This window comes from Ruditapes philippinarum, unplaced genomic scaffold (assembly GCF_026571515.1).
Source record: "Ruditapes philippinarum isolate M1 unplaced genomic scaffold, ASM2657151v2 ctg12_1_1_1_1, whole genome shotgun sequence".
Taxonomy (NCBI): domain Eukaryota; kingdom Metazoa; phylum Mollusca; class Bivalvia; order Venerida; family Veneridae; genus Ruditapes; species Ruditapes philippinarum.
Genome location: NW_026861084.1, coordinates 470,716 through 490,043, shown reverse-complemented (window position 1 = coordinate 490,043; position 19,328 = coordinate 470,716). Strand labels below are relative to the sequence as shown.

The 19,328-nt window shown below is 30.8% G+C and overlaps 2 protein-coding genes across 2 annotated transcripts in view; both read right to left on the bottom strand.

Moving 5' to 3' along the window:
• LOC132714467 (uncharacterized) overlaps positions 1-6,651 on the bottom strand; it is a 41,799-nt gene extending 35,148 nt beyond the window's left edge. Inside the window, exon 1 of the mRNA XM_060697365.1 lies at positions 6,487-6,651. Within this exon, the coding sequence (XP_060553348.1) occupies positions 6,487-6,651 (165 nt within the window). The remainder of the gene's footprint in view (positions 1-6,486) is intronic.
• Positions 6,427-19,120, bottom strand: LOC132714456 (metabotropic glutamate receptor-like). The gene is made up of 3 exons (XM_060697346.1): positions 18,916-19,120; positions 9,140-11,287; positions 6,427-7,122 (listed from the first exon to the last, which is right to left on the bottom strand). The coding sequence occupies exons 2-3, from the start codon at positions 11,279-11,281 to the stop codon at positions 6,967-6,969; spliced, it is 2,298 nt and encodes a 765-aa protein (XP_060553329.1). The 5' UTR covers positions 11,282-11,287; positions 18,916-19,120; the 3' UTR covers positions 6,427-6,966.
• Positions 19,121-19,328: the final 208 nt, after the last annotated feature.

Below are 19,328 nucleotides of genomic sequence, written 5' to 3'. Positions count from 1 at the left end.
CAAAATGTTGGGTTATGTGTACATTGAGTGCTTGAGTTAGAATCATTCAATTTTACAGGAATGATGATTAACAACACAGTGACGCTGTGCAGCTAGGGTAATGTGTGTTTGGATTTTTTTTAAATTTTGATAAAGCTATTGCCCTTGACTTGTTCATGCATAGCTGAAAAAGTATTTGGTTTGTACTCCTGAAAGTTAACAAAAATGTTGTACTTATGCACCCTTTGGTTTGCTTGTGGATTTATTCAGTATTTGTGAAGTTTTTGTCCTTGACTTGGTAAAAGATTTTCAGTTTTCAACTTGTGTCGCGTGTGGCTCAAAAAATATTTGACCTAGAATAAGTAGATTGGCATCCTTGTCATATGGACACATTTAAAGCCAGTTATTGTATAACAATGTCATAGAAAATCCAATAAATCATTCAGATAAAACATATTTCTTTTGTACCATGACTAGAAAACATCTATGGTTAAAAACTGTAAGTCTAACAACAGCATTCTGTTGACGATAGATACATTGTATTATGTTCTATAATGATTAAATTTATATTATACTTTAGTAGAAGAATTCCCATAGGAGGAAATAAATAATGATAAGTGAAAATTGCAGGCTCGATTTTATTGATGCATGTTCATTAAACAGTGGAATCATCAATAACCATCAGTTGTTTAATGTCACATTAAAAAAATAAAATACTTGTTTGAAACTTTTTTTTCACAAATGAACAATTATTATACATCTTTGTATGAAGGACTAACAATTGAATCACATCCTTCCTTTATTAGGTATTGTATTAATATTTCATTTTCACCTAACCATTCACATTGTTTATGTGTATATCTAATGTCTAGTAAAACCCCTACAGCGTTTGATGGACAGAAGCTAATCGAATGTAATTATCTGATATTATGTTGTGTAAGTGATGGAAATACAAGACACACGTATCTTCAAGTTTGTTGAACTTTATGTGACTTTTAACTTATGGCTTCTTTGTTGTAATGCATTCAATTTCAACATTAAATGTGACGTTGTCTATTAGAATGCTTCACAGAAAAACAGATCTGAAGAATAATTACCGTTCAGTGGATACTCGCGTAGAGAGCACTATAACAAGACGACAATTTTGAGTGTAATAAATATTTTCATACCTGTTATCTATGTACAATAGAGGAAACAGAATCCGAAAAGAACGCCCAAAACGACAAAATTGAAATGTTACATTGAGCCTGTTCGTGGGCGGTAGTTACCTACAACGCCCGTTAGCACTAGCTTATTTAAAATTTAAATGTAATATTTGTATGTTTTTAAATTCTATCTTGACATTGTTATTGATTATGATCAATGATTGTATAAGGAAATACTCAAAAGTGTAATTATTTCTTTAAAAGATTAACTTTAAGGTACTAAATATTGACCTATAACCACATTCATTACAAGTTGTAAGTACTTATTTGATTTTTTTATAAAAAAATACTTGATCAAGCAAAAATTATTTCAGTTGAGGCAAACTTTCTTCTATCATTTGAAAACACGTTTTCATACTGTAACTTACCTGAAATAAGTGATCAGTTTTACTGTTCAGGGGCTGAGATTAATTTTTCCCATTGCTTGTTTGTTTAAGTTTGGTCTTAACAAATCACAAATGTTTTCATCATACCATATATGTGTTAATAACACTATATGTTTATCATATAACAAAAGAACGTTTTGAAAATATGACAATATGTTTTTCAATTATATAAATAATAAAGTACAGAAAAACTGAATAGAACGATTACAGTAACGGCATGTTCTTAACATTAATTATATCAGAAAAACAGTATCAATTTCAAGAAATCATATTTTTACAAATACTTCCGCACGCAAAGAGTCCACTTTTTGACATTCGCAATTTTTGTGATGCATAAACATTCACTTATATAGTATATTTCATAAGAAATTGACAGAAACAGACCTCTCACATGTTGCGAAACCTTTAACAGACGTTTCAAACATATACTTTCCAGTGCGTTTCATGTATCCCCATGTAGAACGATCTGTTTACAAATTAACTTAATTGTTCATATTTGGATTTATATAGCAGTGTTAAAAAGAAATAAAAGAACTTTTAATTACGGAATTCCGTTAGGTCCATCGTGGTTTCGCGCTGTCGCCCTGAGGGCGAAATCGCGAAAACACGATGCATTGACGCGAAAACACGATACAAGATCGCGAAAACACGATGCGAAAAATATCGCGTTTTTTAGCTATTGATATCGTGGTTTCGCGTTTTCGCCCTTGATCTCCCATCGTGTTTTCGCCTTCGCGGTCAGTAGGGAGAAAACACGATATTAATAGCGCAAAAACGCGATTTTTTTTTCGTATCGTGTTTTCGCGATTTTGTATCGTGTTTTCGCGTTTTCACCTTACTGACCTACTGAAGGCGAAAACACGATATTTTAATATATTTGTCTGAAAAAAGAAAGAAAATGATATGAACATACTCAAATGTGCAAAGGAAAGTGTAACATTATTAAATTTTAACATTTATACGATGTTTCGTGACGGCTAACAACTATACGCAATGTTATAATGCAACAAGCAAATTCAGCAAACTTACAAGGAAATGCAGTGAACAGTGTATTTTGGGCAACTTTGCTGGAAATGTACGAGACTAGCAATAAAGATATTGTTAATTAATTCATTTACAGCTATCTTATAGTCACCCGAATGCTAGTAGTGTCAACGACTTTCACTCGCAATATGTCCTGTGCATACGAATACGTTGCAAACAAACGAAATTGTAAACTTACTTTTTAACAGATTTCAATGAAACTTTCAGTGATAATTAGTAGACTATGCTTCAAAATGGTCCAAAATGGTCAATAGATTTTTGTTGTTACTTGTGACTAAATCAAACGCCAGAACAATTGTCTCCCAACAATCCTTTTATGACAGACGTTTACTCTACTTTTACCTACAAGGTGAAATTCAATAAATAGAGAGGTTACGCAGTTGCCTAAAATAACTCGAACTTCCTCCAATTCTCTAGTAAGTTTAAAGATCAAAAACCGTTCACACGACCTAGTTTTCTAGCAATGCTTTTTATTCGAAAGGTACCCAACAAAATCCACACGTATCTAACTCAGTTTTGTAAATATAGCGACGTGTCAAATCGATATTAACGTATTGTAGTTCTTGTGAATTTGATTTTTTTTCTTTCTTAACAGAATTCTGGACAGATGGAAAACAATTAAAATGCCAGAGCGCTTGACAAAATAAGAAATAAAGTGAAAAATTGCGATATAAAAACATCGTGTTTTTGCGGTTTCGCCTTCGCCCGACTGACTGCGAAGGTGAAAACACGACGGGAGATCGAGGGCGAAAAAGCGAAAACACGATATTAATAGCGCGATAACGCGATATTTTTCGCATCGTGTTTTCGCGATCTCTTATCGTGTTTTCGCTTTATCGCATCGTGTTTTCGCGTCAAGGTATCGCGATTTCGCCCTTAGGACAACACCGTGAAACCGCGCCGGCCCTAACGGAACACCGTATTCAATAGCTTCAGAACTGCAAAATTTTGTGTTAGTCTTATCGAAAACAAGCAACTTATTATCTCGTATACTTTTTGTAATTCGGAAATATATCTAATATAAATAACGTTGAAAAATCACATCATATGCTAGGAAATGTGTACTTAGGTTAATCATACACATCCAAGAGTAGTGAGTAGACAGGTAAATGTCAGAACAAGTTTACATTTTGCCATAAATTCTTTCAATTTTATAATTTGCTTCACATGAACAAGAAATAACTCGCGTATCCCGATTAAATTTCTGCAAATATCAATCGCAATTTACCTGTAACGTTCAATTTATGAAGAGTCCGACGGTTTTTATATTTTATGCAGATTCAAATTTGTTGGTAATCATTTTCTAATATCTACAGTTGGTTTATCAACATTATATCGGTCCATGTTCCGAAATTTATAGTCAATTCAGCTGAACTTGGCAATAAAAAATGATCACAATGTCACTTTAAACCTTTTATTATTACTGTTTTTGTTAAATTACAATTAATGTAAACGTTTGATATGCATTTATTTTTACCAAAAACAAAAAGGTTTTGAGAAATGAAAATAGTAGCAGTTAATGGGCCTTTAATTTAATGTCAAACGCATATAAAAGTTATATTATGTTATTCCAATTTTAAAGAAGTCAATTTACTTCTTGGAATTTACGATATTGTATTGTATGTTTTCCTAAAAGTATTAAATAATTATAACTAAGCGTGCTTTTTATGGCATCTTCACATTTTATAGTTTAATATTTAGACACATTTAAGATGAATTATATCAAATAATTCTTCAGGAAAAACGTGTTCTTTCAAATGTATTTTTTTTTCAATAAATAAAACATTAACATGTCCCCAATGGTTTCAAGTAGCATTATTGCTTTACCACGTGCACAGTCATGCGCTAAATTGAAAAACGTAATATAAATGCGTTCCGTGCATTAGTAAACTATTAGAAGATACAGAAACAAACCACATAAAGTATAATATAGAGACAAATATTATTTGAGCCGCGTCACAACAAAACCAACATAGTGCGTTTGCTGTTCACTTTCCAACTCTATTACAAGTAGAGAAACTGATAGCGAACAGCATGTATCCTGATCAGACTGCGCGAATGTGCAGGCTGGTCTGGATCCATGCTGGTCGCAAACGCATTATGTTGGTTTTATCGTGACGCGGCTCATTTCTTAATCTGATGTAGAGAGATAATACAATCTGACTAAATTCCGCTCCTAATTAACGCTACGCTATATGCAAGAAATGACGTAAGTAGACCTGAACTTTAGTCAGATTGTGAGATAATACCTTTTCTGCTAAGCTGCCCAGAGATTTTTTTCTTTATTAATTTCATAATTAATATTTGCTTTATTTATTATATTCTATAATTTATTTCTTTTTACTGAATGATTAATAGGTTGGGTACGTTGAATGGACGCCGCACTTCCTTGTAGGTCTTGTTATTGTGTTTTTCTTTCTTTCTTTTTTTCTCAGACTCATGCTATTCTTTTTGAAAAGTGACTAAGGAAATCTTTGACTTGATGTTTGTTCTGTGTAAATATTTTTTTTATTATTATATGGTTATTATTCCTCCAATGATTTCAGAGCTTGGCCTAGCATCGTAGGCCTTGTATGAAGGATTCAACTCAGAACTGAACTATCTGTATTCTCAACAATAGACAATTGAAAACTCTGTGTTGTTGAGCCTTTTAATGAGTGGTTTGGACAAAATAATTGTCAATCAATCCATATATGCGCAAATGAAAAAAATATGAATCTAATTCATTGACTCAAAGACATATGCATAGAGCGTGTGTATACACATTATCGGATATATTTAATGTGCTAATCGTATCGAGGCAGCTGCATGTCCTCAGGCTCTTTATCTCCCATTGCTAATGAAATTCTCTATGCAATACCCTTTAAAAAGGGATAGAAGTAGCATGATACTACATGTGGACTGTAATCTTTCTTTCGTTCAAGTTCTTTAGAGATTGCATTCTTTAATAAAGTAATAAGCTTGGTAATACTTCATTTTTTAAGGATAATTATTGTTCAAATACAAAGTAATTCCCCCTTAAATATTCATCTTACCTGAAGTTTATTTCTAATTAACTTTGGGATAATGATGATAGGAAAGATATGCATACCTCACTTAATTTCGAAGTGACGGAGTAAGGTTTCGGTATATCTCACACACAATAAAGGATTGTACCTTAAGTTCTAGTCAATATTTTTCTCAAGGGCAAATAAAATGGATAATATTAAAGTATTCATAGTTTAGACCAAATAATAGACTTCTGAAAAGATAATCAATATTGGATATTAATCAAAGCGCATTCACTCGTAAGATATCTATACAGCCTGTCCGTTTATACAATGTTCAATGACGCACCAGCAAACTGCAATTGCTAAAAAGGTAAAGCATATACTCAATACAATTTTTCATCGGTCGTGTTGATCAGTCGATCACACTTTTATCACGCTCGGGCCTTTTTTTGCAAAAGTCAAACCGGTATTAGAATTTTTTATATATTTCTTAGGATACACAATTGGTTAAAAAGTACGTTTCATATATGTATCATTTTCTGTATTCTAGAAAAATATCAATCAATTTATTCAGTCTTTTATTATTTACTTTAGATAACAATAATTTCAATACCTTTTTCTAGCAAACGTAAATTGTTGAAAGATAATGCTGTTTACATACAAAAATATAGAATCTCAATTTCTTTTAAATATTTAACAATGTTTCACTATGTGATTTATTACTGAGCTCTCAAATAGAATGCTGAAATGAAATACTTGTACATGGACAAGTAAAAAAGTGAACTTTTTCAATTCATGTTATTCGGCCAGATGAAACGAAGGTTTTTCAATTTCCGACTCCAACACATGCATGTCAAAAAGTGTTTGACAAGATCTGATCACGTCCGTTTTGGAAAGATCTGTCAGTTCTAAGAATGGCTGTGATCCGTTCGTAACTGGCAAAGTATTATCTGAGGTATCACGTGACATTAAATCAGTATGACTTGTCAATCCATTTGATATCCGCTTTTCTATACCGGAAACAGTCTCTCGAGCGGTTATTTCCATATCGAAGGAATGCTTCCGCTTAACAACGTGCTTTACAATTCTAAAGTCTTTGTAGTGGTGCTTAGCTGTAGAACAATTTTTTAGGCTCTTATATAAAGCATGTATTCTTGGAATAAAAAGACAAGTTATTGTGACGGACGCATTTAGTAATAATGGTACTGCAACGATTGTTGTTTTTGCCGCCGCTCTTGTCGTGGTGAAGTATGTCGGAACAAATGTTATCCATATCAGAAGAGTGGTATCAACACAAAATGCAATATAACGGGATTCCTTATAATTATCAGGTAGTTTTCTTGTTTTAAAAGCGTAAAATGTTCAGATAAGGACCAATATAAGATTGTACGATAATGATGAAAGTAGTCCGGCATGTGGCAGGTTATAAAATAGCTCAACAAATTTCTCCGTTCGTCTGGGCATATGAAGAGATACTTCTGGCGGTTTTAGACTTGTTGACATTATGACTATTGCAACCTAAAAAACAAATAACAAAATGAAAGAACAAATACATTATGAATTAATGAAAATACACAGACAACTTTTCAGAAGCAGTTCTCATACAATCAACATACTTGCTCTATTAATCATTTATCTTAAACTTAAGATTGTAAGATTTCAAGTCAAAGTAAACGTTTGCGTGATTGGCCTATAACTATGTCAATATGACCTTTACATATGTTGATAGACATTCCTTAAAGCAATTGTGTGAAAACATTATTTGATAACTTTCCATCAGTGATTGCAGTGAAGGTCTCTTATGAAAAAAATATATTTGAGATTTCCTCTCATCTGAAATCAGAAACATTTCGATTGTTCCATCAGGTTATATTCCGTGATAAGCTTACACCTTCCCAATAAACGATATACGTTGTAATACAAATGACATAACATCGAAGTTTAAATCAAATTGTAGCACCTACAAAACATATTTAAAACATTATAAATGACGCATTTGCGAAAACAAAAAAAATATTCTAGTATATAAAGTGGAGGTTATTTGGTTAAAACAGTTAACGTCATCAACAGCCTTCTTTTCTTTAAAATAAAATAGTTATATGTATCTGATTAATCAGCATGCATACGTTTTATTTGTAATTTCAAATATTTAAAAATAATAAAAACAAAAAATTAAATCAACTCTGATCGTGTTTATATTTGTCTACAGTTTTGTAATTGTTATACTCTTGCCCGTTATCTGAATTTATTGTAAACAATTCTAGAGATAAAATCGTCACTTTTCCACCTCTTATTTCGCCGTTAATTTAAATAATAGATCCATTATATAACAAGTTTGTTATTGCTCTGTTTTAAATCTAAAGTTTCAAATGTTGTGGAAATTAATTGTTTTTCTTAATAACAGAAACATATCTCCGAGAAAAAAAACGTTTTTAAATTTAGGTTTGACTAAATTCAACAACATTTTGTTTATAACTTTAAAGCGGAAAGGTCACATACACAAACAATCATATTGAATTTAGTAAAGCAGAAAGGTTAGAACTGACATTCAGACCGGAATTTAAAACATATACATAGATAGATAGGTTCGTACTTTTAAAGATATCCCTTCTAGAACAATCTGTTACGATAAATAAATCTGCTTAGAGAGATATAATGCAATTCGCAAATGATCATACTGCATGATATTAATCATTAACCATTACGTTTCGGGTACATTTAGTGTATTTACCGTTATCTTTAATTTATAACTGAATTAAAAGATCCAATACGTTTCCTTTAAATTAACCTCCAAATTATATGCCAGCTTTTCCACAGTTGACTAGAATTCTCTTTCTTTAAGTTCTTTTTAACATTTTTAGCATTGTTTTGTTGCACCCTTAGAAACCATTTCATATATTTAGAAACTAGATCTGGATTATATGTTATCAGTTGAAAAATTGCTACAACTCATAAACAATTGTTCATTGTAATGAAACAATATTCACGCGCGTATTGTTCGTATGCTTTCTCATGAGCACGCAGAACAGAAAAGTTTATGTATAGTAAATACAATGCTTTCGTGGAACGACATGATTACAATATATATTTATTAACACAGAATTGTCCAGTATATCGGACTTATTGTGCTGTTTGTAAATAAGACTATTGTGCAAGAAAGAAGAGCCTTACAAAGGTTAAGACAACATGAAATTATTTGTGTTCATCATCATTCATTGGAAATTTCATTTCTGTCAATATTTTTCCCTGTCGTAATGACGAGCAGTATTCAGTTACGGAGACAAATAGTGTGTGTCCACACCTACGTAGTTTTGGCGAAAGTTAATGATGCTTTGCAGTGTAAATAATATCATAAAACTATGGAGCGAAAGAAATTATTAATTATTGTTGATAAAGTAAGTGTCTTTACTTTTGATATTATATTTTTAACGTGTGTTTGAAATGTTCATGAATACACGTCTCAATAAATATCATCTTTGCAGTTAATTTACTACCTTAAAATATCACTAGTCAACAAAAATATATAATATATTACCTGAGTGAAGATAAGAGCAAAGGAAAAGAAAACTTGAGAGCTTGTACTGATAAAGCATGGTTTTCTCGTGGTTCTTCTCCCTGCATTGAAAATCCGGTAAATTCTATTTGTTTTCACTAGAAGAGGAGCATATATCAACGTATATGTCAGACTAAAACCAACATAATTTACATAACACTTCCATTCATTTGGACGTGAAAGAAAACTTGCAGCAAGACCGTATGTAAACAATGTTCCTAGCAAAATTATACTACTCAGTTCAATACTGAAACATTTGATAACGTGTTCTTCCCGGTATTTTACAAGAATAACAATAATCCAAAAGCAAGTCAATGCTCCAGCTATTGCGAAAGCACACAGACTTATTGACACGGCACTTTGCAGACCGAAGTATACGGGCTGAATCGGTAAACACTTTTGCCGCGTCTTGCTATCAGGCCAAAAGAGTTCTGGGCATATATCGCACCTTGTGGCGTTGGCAACAACTATTTCATTTAGTTTACATGTTACACAAACATGACAACATGTTTGTTTCTTAAAATAATAAATTGTCCCTACAGTATCTGAACAAGGCTTTGGACAAGAAGAAGATGGTAGGCTTGAAGTCGTCCAAAGCAAATCATTATCGTTTATTCGAAGTTCTTCGCCATCCATATCCCAAATTCCAACAGATCGAATTTCCGGAGGCCGATCAAAACTTTTGGCAAAACACTGATGTACTTCGTATTGCGTCATGATATCACCGTCTTTGTTAAATTTAAGTTCGCCTTGTATACCGTTAAAGTGAATATTTTTCAACTCTGTAAATATACCTTTACTTGATACACATTCAGCAACGCTTTTCTTACCAATCTTTGAAGGGTTGCAGTAAGATTTTACAACACTGTCTATTGCATATGCTAATGCATAAACACTGTCAATTAGGAAAGCGTCAACAAATGAAGAGCGTACTCTATCTTCTTTCTGTCTGAAGAAACATTTAGGTTTACGAACTGAAAATGATGAGTTGATATTATTGATGTTCATTGACTTTTTATGGAAAGTGTGTAGGTTTGCTAACCAAGGATTTTGGCTTATTTCATGTGAATCCTTAGACTTAAGATGTTTAAGATGATCTGTAAATCGTCGAGTACTTGCATTAAACGCGTGAGGGTGCATTGATATTGAACCAGGTAAATTGTCACAGAGATTTGGATGTTCTTCAAGAATCAAACTCAAACTATCAGTGCCAACCCATGTAAATCTGTTAACAAGGTTTGCAGCTTTAACTGCTTTACTTATAGATATTGCGTGCTCAATTTCAACAAATGCAACAACAACATGAGTGTCTTTGTGCGAGTCAAGTCTTTTCAGCGTATTATAAAAATCAATGTCTGTTGATCCGTCGGCTATTGCAATAGCATCCTCAATACAAACACCATTCTTCGTGGCTTGAAACGTGTTTTGAAGTTCTTTAACACCTGCTCCGCCATAATTACCCTCTGAAAAAACTATGGCTACATGACTCCATCCAAAATGTGTTAACAAACTTGCAATTGCCTTTACTTGATAGCGATCTGGTGGAACCATTCGAAAGAAATAAGGAAATCTTGTTTTGTCACTGAGTAAATCACTTGTTGCCGTATGGCTTATTTGAGGAAGGTGAAAAAGATTAAGTACATTTGCAATCACTATACTCAATTTGCTTGTGTATGTTCCAATTACCCCTATCACATCATAAAATGTTCTTTCCGAATTAGTTTGTGTACTTTTGTTTATCTCATCATTAATATATTTGTCAGAATGGTACCGAATTTCACGTGGCATGAACTGAATCGCCCGAGCTAGTGCTATTGATGGAGATTGACAATCATCTAGGACCACAAACCCAAGCGTAAGATTTGACAGAATATTAATATCATTGTTTATCTCCTTTACAGCATAACTCAATGCTTCAACATTTTGAACATTTCGACCGTCTTCTATACTGTCTGTACAGTTGAATAACGAATCAGAGGAGTGAATGGAAAGTATAACTCCAATATTGACGTCCCCTTCCTGTATCCATCGATAATCCTCTTTATAAACATCTTCTGGAAATGAGACCACCACAGCAGCCATTATACAATATGTTGCTAAGTTGACAAGGCACTTGTGTGTCATTTCTGCCTGTAATAAAAAACACACGAAAGTTGTCGATAATCAACCTATATCTGCGAATATAACTTGATATGGAAATAATCACTCTATGTGACTTGTTTACTTTGCGTCACTGGTAAGTATTAATAAAAGCTTAAATATGGTATCAATCAATATCTACTGAATTTAAATACAAAATATTTTACCATTTAGTAGATGGTTTTACAGACCATCCATGGTGGTTTTACAAACCATCCATATAATTATATATATATGTTTCTTGTTGGTAAGTGTGAGTTTCTAGATCCGATATTACATATTTACAAAACAGTAGCTAATTATTTGTTCTAGAACAAAATATTATTCGTCATATAAATGTTCAAACAAATCACTAAGAATATTTTCTTCCGAATAATGTTTCATAAAAATATACAAATAAAACATTTTTATTCATTTTTATTAATTTTTAAGATGCTTATAGAAATTGTGACCTTTGAAAACAAATTCATTCTGATTAATTTGACATGTGCAGTATTTAAATTGACATGGCACAAAGCTACGTTTAGTTTTTGCTGTTACTTCTTGAACTTAATATAACATGAGTCAATAATATGAGAATAAAATCGTGTCAGTGAAATTATTGAAAATTTTGAACAGATATAAATACATATAGATATTTAAAGATATACTTTGCTCATCTGTGACTTCAGAAATTTTTAACCTAGGAAAATCTCTCTGAATGTATTTAATTTATATAATACACTTATGTATTTTCAGAAACTGCATTCCCTATTACTGGTCAAGTTTCTTTAACAAAGACTCCTAGTATCAAGTATTCATACAGTGTTTACCTATAGCTCGTAGTGTTTAAAACGCAACGCGTCTTCTTCTCACAATATGTTCATTATACAGTTACAAATATAAGATTTGAGTTTAATATATCTTTAGAAAGAAAATCTGAAGTAACAATGATAAAATATAATAAGCAGATTTTGTAATTATAACGTACAAAAGACAAACTTAAAACAGCCACTTTCCTTCTTGATATTGACCTCCTAACTGAAACCATCTAGATATTGTATAGGAAATTCAAGATCGATGAAATATAATTAATGGTATTTAAATGCAGGGAAATCGACAATCATTATATAACATACCAATGTAAAAACTTTTTGTTAGTAGAAATGATGATAAAAGTATATTGAAAAGGATATACACGGGGGTTATTTGCGATTGTTATAAACAGTGGAGCCAAGCGAAGTCTATTTTTTGGTAATATATGCATTGTAGAACATGCAATAACTAAATGCATTTATATTTTTTTAGAATTAAAACGTTATAAATAAAAGTTTTGTTAATCTTAAGTTCTAATAGATCGAATAATTATGTTCAGGACGTCTCCTACAGTTTTCATTTTGACATAAGACATACTTAAAACTATTGGACTTATTTATTAAAAAGTTTGTTGATCTTAAAAAATAATTTAAAGAAAAGGAGAACATAAAATGGCCACTGTTTTTGTTTTTTTAAAGTTATCTGCCCTGCTTATTTAGGTTTGCTTATGAAATATCTGTTTCACTAGTAAATTACTGAAACACAAGAATTTTTACTTTAATTAAATTTGTGTTTTTTTGTTGTTGTTGTTTTTATCAAATTCTACTACAGATATTTCATGCATTTAGTAGAGATACTAAAAATACTGATTAAGGACCAAATTATGCAAAATATATGTAAATGTAAGAAATAAAGTTAACAAAATATGATAAACAATATCAACAAGGAAAGCCGGCGTTCAATGAACGCAAGCTTTCTTTTTTTCTTGAAAAGTATGTATAACGAATTTAAAGGAAGCCGGCTATGAATAGGCAAAATGATTTAGACTGCGCCTCCTTGATTGTGAATAGTTTTCCCATGAAATAAGCAAACAAAACAATCAAAGTAAAGGGCAAATACCTTCAGTCCATTAAAAATGTGCTAGTTCACAATAACTTAACTGTACTTAACATTTATTCAATTAAATGGCAAGTATTACATCTATAAAACCATATATCATATAGTGTCTTCATTTATACAATATACGATCAAAAACCCTTTTATACAAATAGTTCACAATTTGAATATTACATTTGAAACGCTAATACTAAGATAAGAGAAACGAATGTTTGTTCCATTCCACAATATCTATAGTTCAACCATATTAAATAACACTTTTGAATGTCAATTTGCCTTGGTTAGTGTTATTTGAGAATCGAGATTCGAGGTCATGGCACAGGATGACAAATTTTCTTTCAGGATAATTATGGTTCTCAACAAGGACGATTCGATAATTAAATGAAAGAAAAAAATCGAGATTAGCAAGCTCTAAATGCTTTGTAGGGCAAACATCTTTGAGTGTTACAATCAATGCGCCTTAAGAATTATTCTGATTGTTACCACAGATTAATACAAGAATAAATTAAGAAAAACATGTTGAAAATTACTGTCTGCACAAACGATCTGCTATTACTCTATTTTTTGAAGAGGAGAAAAAAATAAACCATTAAAATCTTGAATACATTCCAGTCAAACTAATAAAATGGTAGTTAGTTACCACAAAACGTTTTGTAGATATCCACATGTTTCAATAAATCGATGATTTCACTTGTTCACTTAATAAAGTACTACATGTAAGATTAAGGGGAAGTAACAAGAAAAATCAATTAAAGCTATTGATATAACAGAATCTAGTAAGGGAGGATCATGACTATAATAAGTAAAAGTGACAGTCAAGGCCGCCAACAAAAAATCTAAATACCAATATATTAGATATCAAAATCTCAGTTTGTACACATTTTAACTGAAACATAAACAAATCTAGTTCATATGTTATATTACTATCTGTCCGATCATATTTTTCTCATTAAAAAAAATAATGTTTTCCGTAATCACAATGTTAAAACTTTTTAAATCCATCTTCAATGATTCTTAATAAGGAAAAACAAACTTACATCTTTAGTTTATAAAAACGTTATTATACGAAAACTAAAAATAACATTTTTTCAACAAAATGAAGTGCAATGGTAGCCATTTAAAATGTTAATGAAGCGGTAATCCATGTAATTTCTTGATAGTCAACATTATCATTTTGGTGTTTCCAAGTATCCAGACAAAGGCTTAAAAGATTAAACGTTGTTGTGCAAAATTAATTTTGCAAAACAATACTTTTTTGAATTTTTATTAGATCGTCTCTTTTAGAACAAGTTCTGATAGTATTTTACATATTTATTGATGGGATAAAGCAAATATGTAACGAATGTTGTCAATATATATTGTGTCACATATGTACATGTATACTCATACTTTATCAATAATATACTAAAATGTTATAGATAAAAGCCTTATTGATATTATTAATGTACATCATGTCGGAAATGTTATAAAAATTTGCCGGAAAGATAATTACGTAGCGGTTATAATCACAATGCGCTCTTGTGTTTTTTGATAATTATGCTGGTTTGTCAGTCCTGTATCTCTCTCTAACAGCAGTCTACCGCAATGATCTGTATCCATGTGTTGATATAAGATTATCCAGTATAATAATTGAATACATGATTAAGTAAGAAAATGAAAGATAAACACGCGTGTAAATATAATAAAAAAATAATGTTACAGTAATTCGGGTTATTAACATCTTCATTTACATCACTGTCATTTTGTTTGTAGCGATCAATATTGTAAACTGTTTATGCCTTTTGAATAAAATCTTGAATCGTGAAAACATATCAACTCTTCAGTTGTGAAGCTGTTAAATTAGAGCGCTGTCAGACACATCATTATCTCATTAACACACTTTGCGAGTGTCATTTTTAAAAGGACATGGCCCACAGCATAAATCAATTCACCTTAAATTTGGTACTCATCTACCTAATCTATAATAGTTTAAACTTAAAGATTAAAGTTCTAGTTAATGTTACATGCATGCGAACTTCATTCAAGCTGGACGAAAATTTCTAAGTTATATCTAGAATAAAGAACACAATAGTCGATACGGTTTTCTATCAATGTTCTTTTTTCTTTAAAACTTTAACTATTGCTATTATTTGTTGAAGAGAAGATTTTCAATAGTCTAATATACATCGCTTTTAAATATTGTTCAGTCATGAATTTGAATTATAAAATTATACCAAACAAAACCTTTATATTTGTACACTTTTCAGTCATCGGAATAACATTTCAAGGTAACACACAATAACCTTTTTAAACAGTGTTGAATTATATCAATAATCAATTTTTTCATACTTTAATTGCACGGAAATTTCTGCTTATGTCATAATTGTAGTAAAATTCAACCGGGATGTATCTCTTTGATGTTGCTGTTATTGTTATTTATTCAATAAGTCAGTCACAAGCGAAAGCATGTGTCAGTTTAATTACATATTATTTTGTTCCTTTATCTTCGAATAATTTATGTAATTAATACAAATGCAACACCTGTCTTATGTAAAACATTTTGAATTTTAATATCTCCAAATCTTGATATACTCTAGTGAAAAAAAATACCGTGGCTATTAATAGAAAAAAGCATCCTTAAAATATGTAATTTCCTCAATATGTAAACTGAATTAAAAAAAAACAGACATCCCTTACTCTTCTTAGAAATGAATACCTTATACTTTGGTTAAAATGCAATATATTCCATTGATTTGTTGTCCACAGAAATAAAGTTAAAATGTAATTACCTGTCACTTGCAGATTTAATTCAATCTTCCGCGTAACTCTTTATACAATAGTATCACAGAATTTGTTCTCTATTTAAGAGCGTTTTGTTTACAAAATTTTGTTATCTTGTATAAATCCGCGAACCCAACTATACATTCCCAGCAGAATTTCCGCGTATTGATATTTCAAAGTACTTTAGGAAGCTGTGCACACAGCTGATAAAAAGTATAATACCGTTGTTCAACAACGTTACCTGATATATCATGTTATTTGCAAACCCGGAACAATATCGTCAATTTACAAAACGAGAATTATAACTGTATATATTTAGTTTTATTCATGTGAAATAGAACTTTATTATAAATTTGTTATTCGACGGAGAGCAGAGAGCATAACTTATAATCGTAATTCTTAGATTGCTGTGCCATGTAAGTATATTATAATCATTAATTATATAATTGATGTCTAATATCTTAAATGCACACGTGTTTGTAATTATGTTTCGAATATTATGAAAAAGATTTAAGAATTTACATAATACAGAAATTATCTCAGTCTCAATCTACTTATTTGGATACCAGTCTGTAACATAAAGAGATGTTGGTCGTAGCTGTCTATGGAATTCAATGGGAAGAAATTATCATAATTATAGAGGATTTTAATTGGTCATTATAAAACTCCAGACTGAAATCAGGGAATATCGTTTGCCACTCTAAAATAAGTTGAATAATATAAAAGAGGTTGTTTTCTTTCTTCAAACTAACTCTTTTATGAACTGAAATTAGATATTAAGGAGTTCCGGAAACACCATTTTTTTCTGCACGTGAAACAATGATGATTGAGAGTGTTAGTCCTCTACGCATTAAATATCTGATGACGCAATGCTTTGCGTTAAAAGCGTCCTGTAGGTCACAAGAGATTAGATCTTCTATTTTTAGTAATTGTAATGAATTATAATATTGGATATTGGAGGTTTGTTTTTCATGCTTCCCTTATCTAGCAGTTGACCATTTAAAACGGTTCTATCTGATTTTAGACGTAGTAATACGTTCTTATTCTTTAAAATAGCACTTTGAAATGCGTCAGTTATAACATTGCACATTAGTTTTTTATTTACCGAGCTAATCTTAGGCAAGCATTAAAACCCGGACACAAAACTTTCCTAAATAATGAAACAGGCATGCGTACATGTTTGGTATCTCCTTAAACCCGAAGAAATGACGACAAGAAAAAAAATCAGCGGTTGTCTTTTATATTTTGACAATGATTGTTTGTTTTGTGCAGTGACAAGTAATGGCTAAAATACAATTGTAAGTAGAAATTGGAAGTGTTCGCTTTAGCCACATCTAGAGTTCTTGCAAAAAGTGTTGTTTTCGGCCGAAGGCCGTCTAAAATCAGTATGACTTCCTAAAAACTTACAGGAAAGAATTGCATATAAGTAGAATTTTTTATTGGTCATTTTAAAATCTGAGAATTTCATTGACCATTCTAAAATAAGTAAATATATAAAGGATCTTTCTGACTTTCTTTTTCTTTGATTTGTCGATCACTTCATAAATTTGGTGTTAATTGGTTGATATCAAAACTAAATTCTTAATTTTAAGTGTTATAACGATTTTAGCAATATTACTTGCAAAACTGGTTGCGATAAAATAATATTGTTGCAGTTTGACTACAAACAATTTTGCAATAAAAAGAACATTTCATAATTACAATTGTCGTGTTTATATCACAATCGATGCATTTTAAGGTTAATATTCTAACACATGGGTGACTAATATATAGAAATGTACATGTATAAATCCGAGGAAATTATATTTATAAATTTTTGAAAAAGGTACGTCTTTAATCATACTGCTGAAATTTATTTACGAAAAACAAAATATGTTATTACTAAACAGAAACAAATTGAGTGTTATAAAACATAAACATCAATACAAGTCAGGTAAGCATACAGATAATTTATGAAAGGTCATATCTCAACAGTTTTATCTCATTGAAATAGTATAGATTTGCCAAAAAGTTCACTTATCTGTGCATGTATGTGTGTTTCTGTAAGAGTTAACAGCCAATAGTTTGAAGCCATGCCAAAAATTAAATGGAGTTTTAAATAGTCTGAATTCCCTTACTTAAGCGAATTCACTATTGTGATGATAAGAAATACATTTTATGCAACATTTAAGCATACCAAAATTAATGATTTTATTGTGTATTTACTACAGAATACAACAGTTTAACGAGAAATGTTCGAAACCTGAAGTGTTGGTTAACAGTTTATGAAAGTAACAATTTATGAGAAAGTAGGTATCACCTTTCAGGTGCCCAATTAACTTTTCAATAGTACTGAATGATATGTTCAGTGAAACGGAAGTATCAATTCTTCATATTTATAATAAACCTCCAGCTGAAATAAAGTATATGTGTGAATTATTTTGAGAGGCTATCATTCTAACATAAAATATAGTTGTTCATTTTAAAGTTGTTTTATATATTTCAAGGCCTAAAATAAATCAACGAATAATAGGTATATGTACATAGTGTATTAGCATAAAAAATAGATAGGAAACATAACATTCTTATACATGCGTTACAAAATATGAAAGTGCTGTATGAATTTCATTCTGAAAAATACAAAAAAAAAATAAAAAAATTAATGTAATAAATTTCGTTTCGTGAAAATATATCTGACTAGTGTGTGTTAAATAAGTACAAAATACGTCAAAATGAATGCACAACAATATTGACAAATCATAAATGGAAATTGAGCATGCGCATAAGCAGTTACCTCTGTAAAGATATTAATTATGGGCGTTTATGCCGTATAAATATAGTCAAATATTGCATTAAATGTTATAAATTGAAGATAAGATACAGATGTCTTAAAATTCTCTCAACTTTTTTATGTTAATAGACTGAATAAATTCTACTGATATGCGTTCAGTATAAAGAAACATATTTACCTGTCACTTTGGAATTATAACTATATTCCTTTATCTTTACTTGATCATATTATCCGTGCCCTAAGTTGTTTTGGTTTTTTTTTTGTTTTTTTAAACTATTAGTTTCGTCAAAAATTAACTGATTTTTTTATCTTGAACTGTTTCAATCTGTGTGTCTATCTAGAATGGTTTTCCAGCAGAATTCCCCGCTCATCGATATTTCATAGAACACTAAGAAGCTGGCATGCGGCTGATAACAAAACAACATTGTTACACAGATGTATTTATTTTGCTTTCAAAACAGAACAGTATGAACAACTTCAAAAACAATGTCTGATTATGGATTATATAAACGTATTTTTGAAGTAAGAATGCAAAATCAGTGCTAAAGAAAGCCATCTATATAGTTGAATTTAATTTGGAAATGGGCTTGC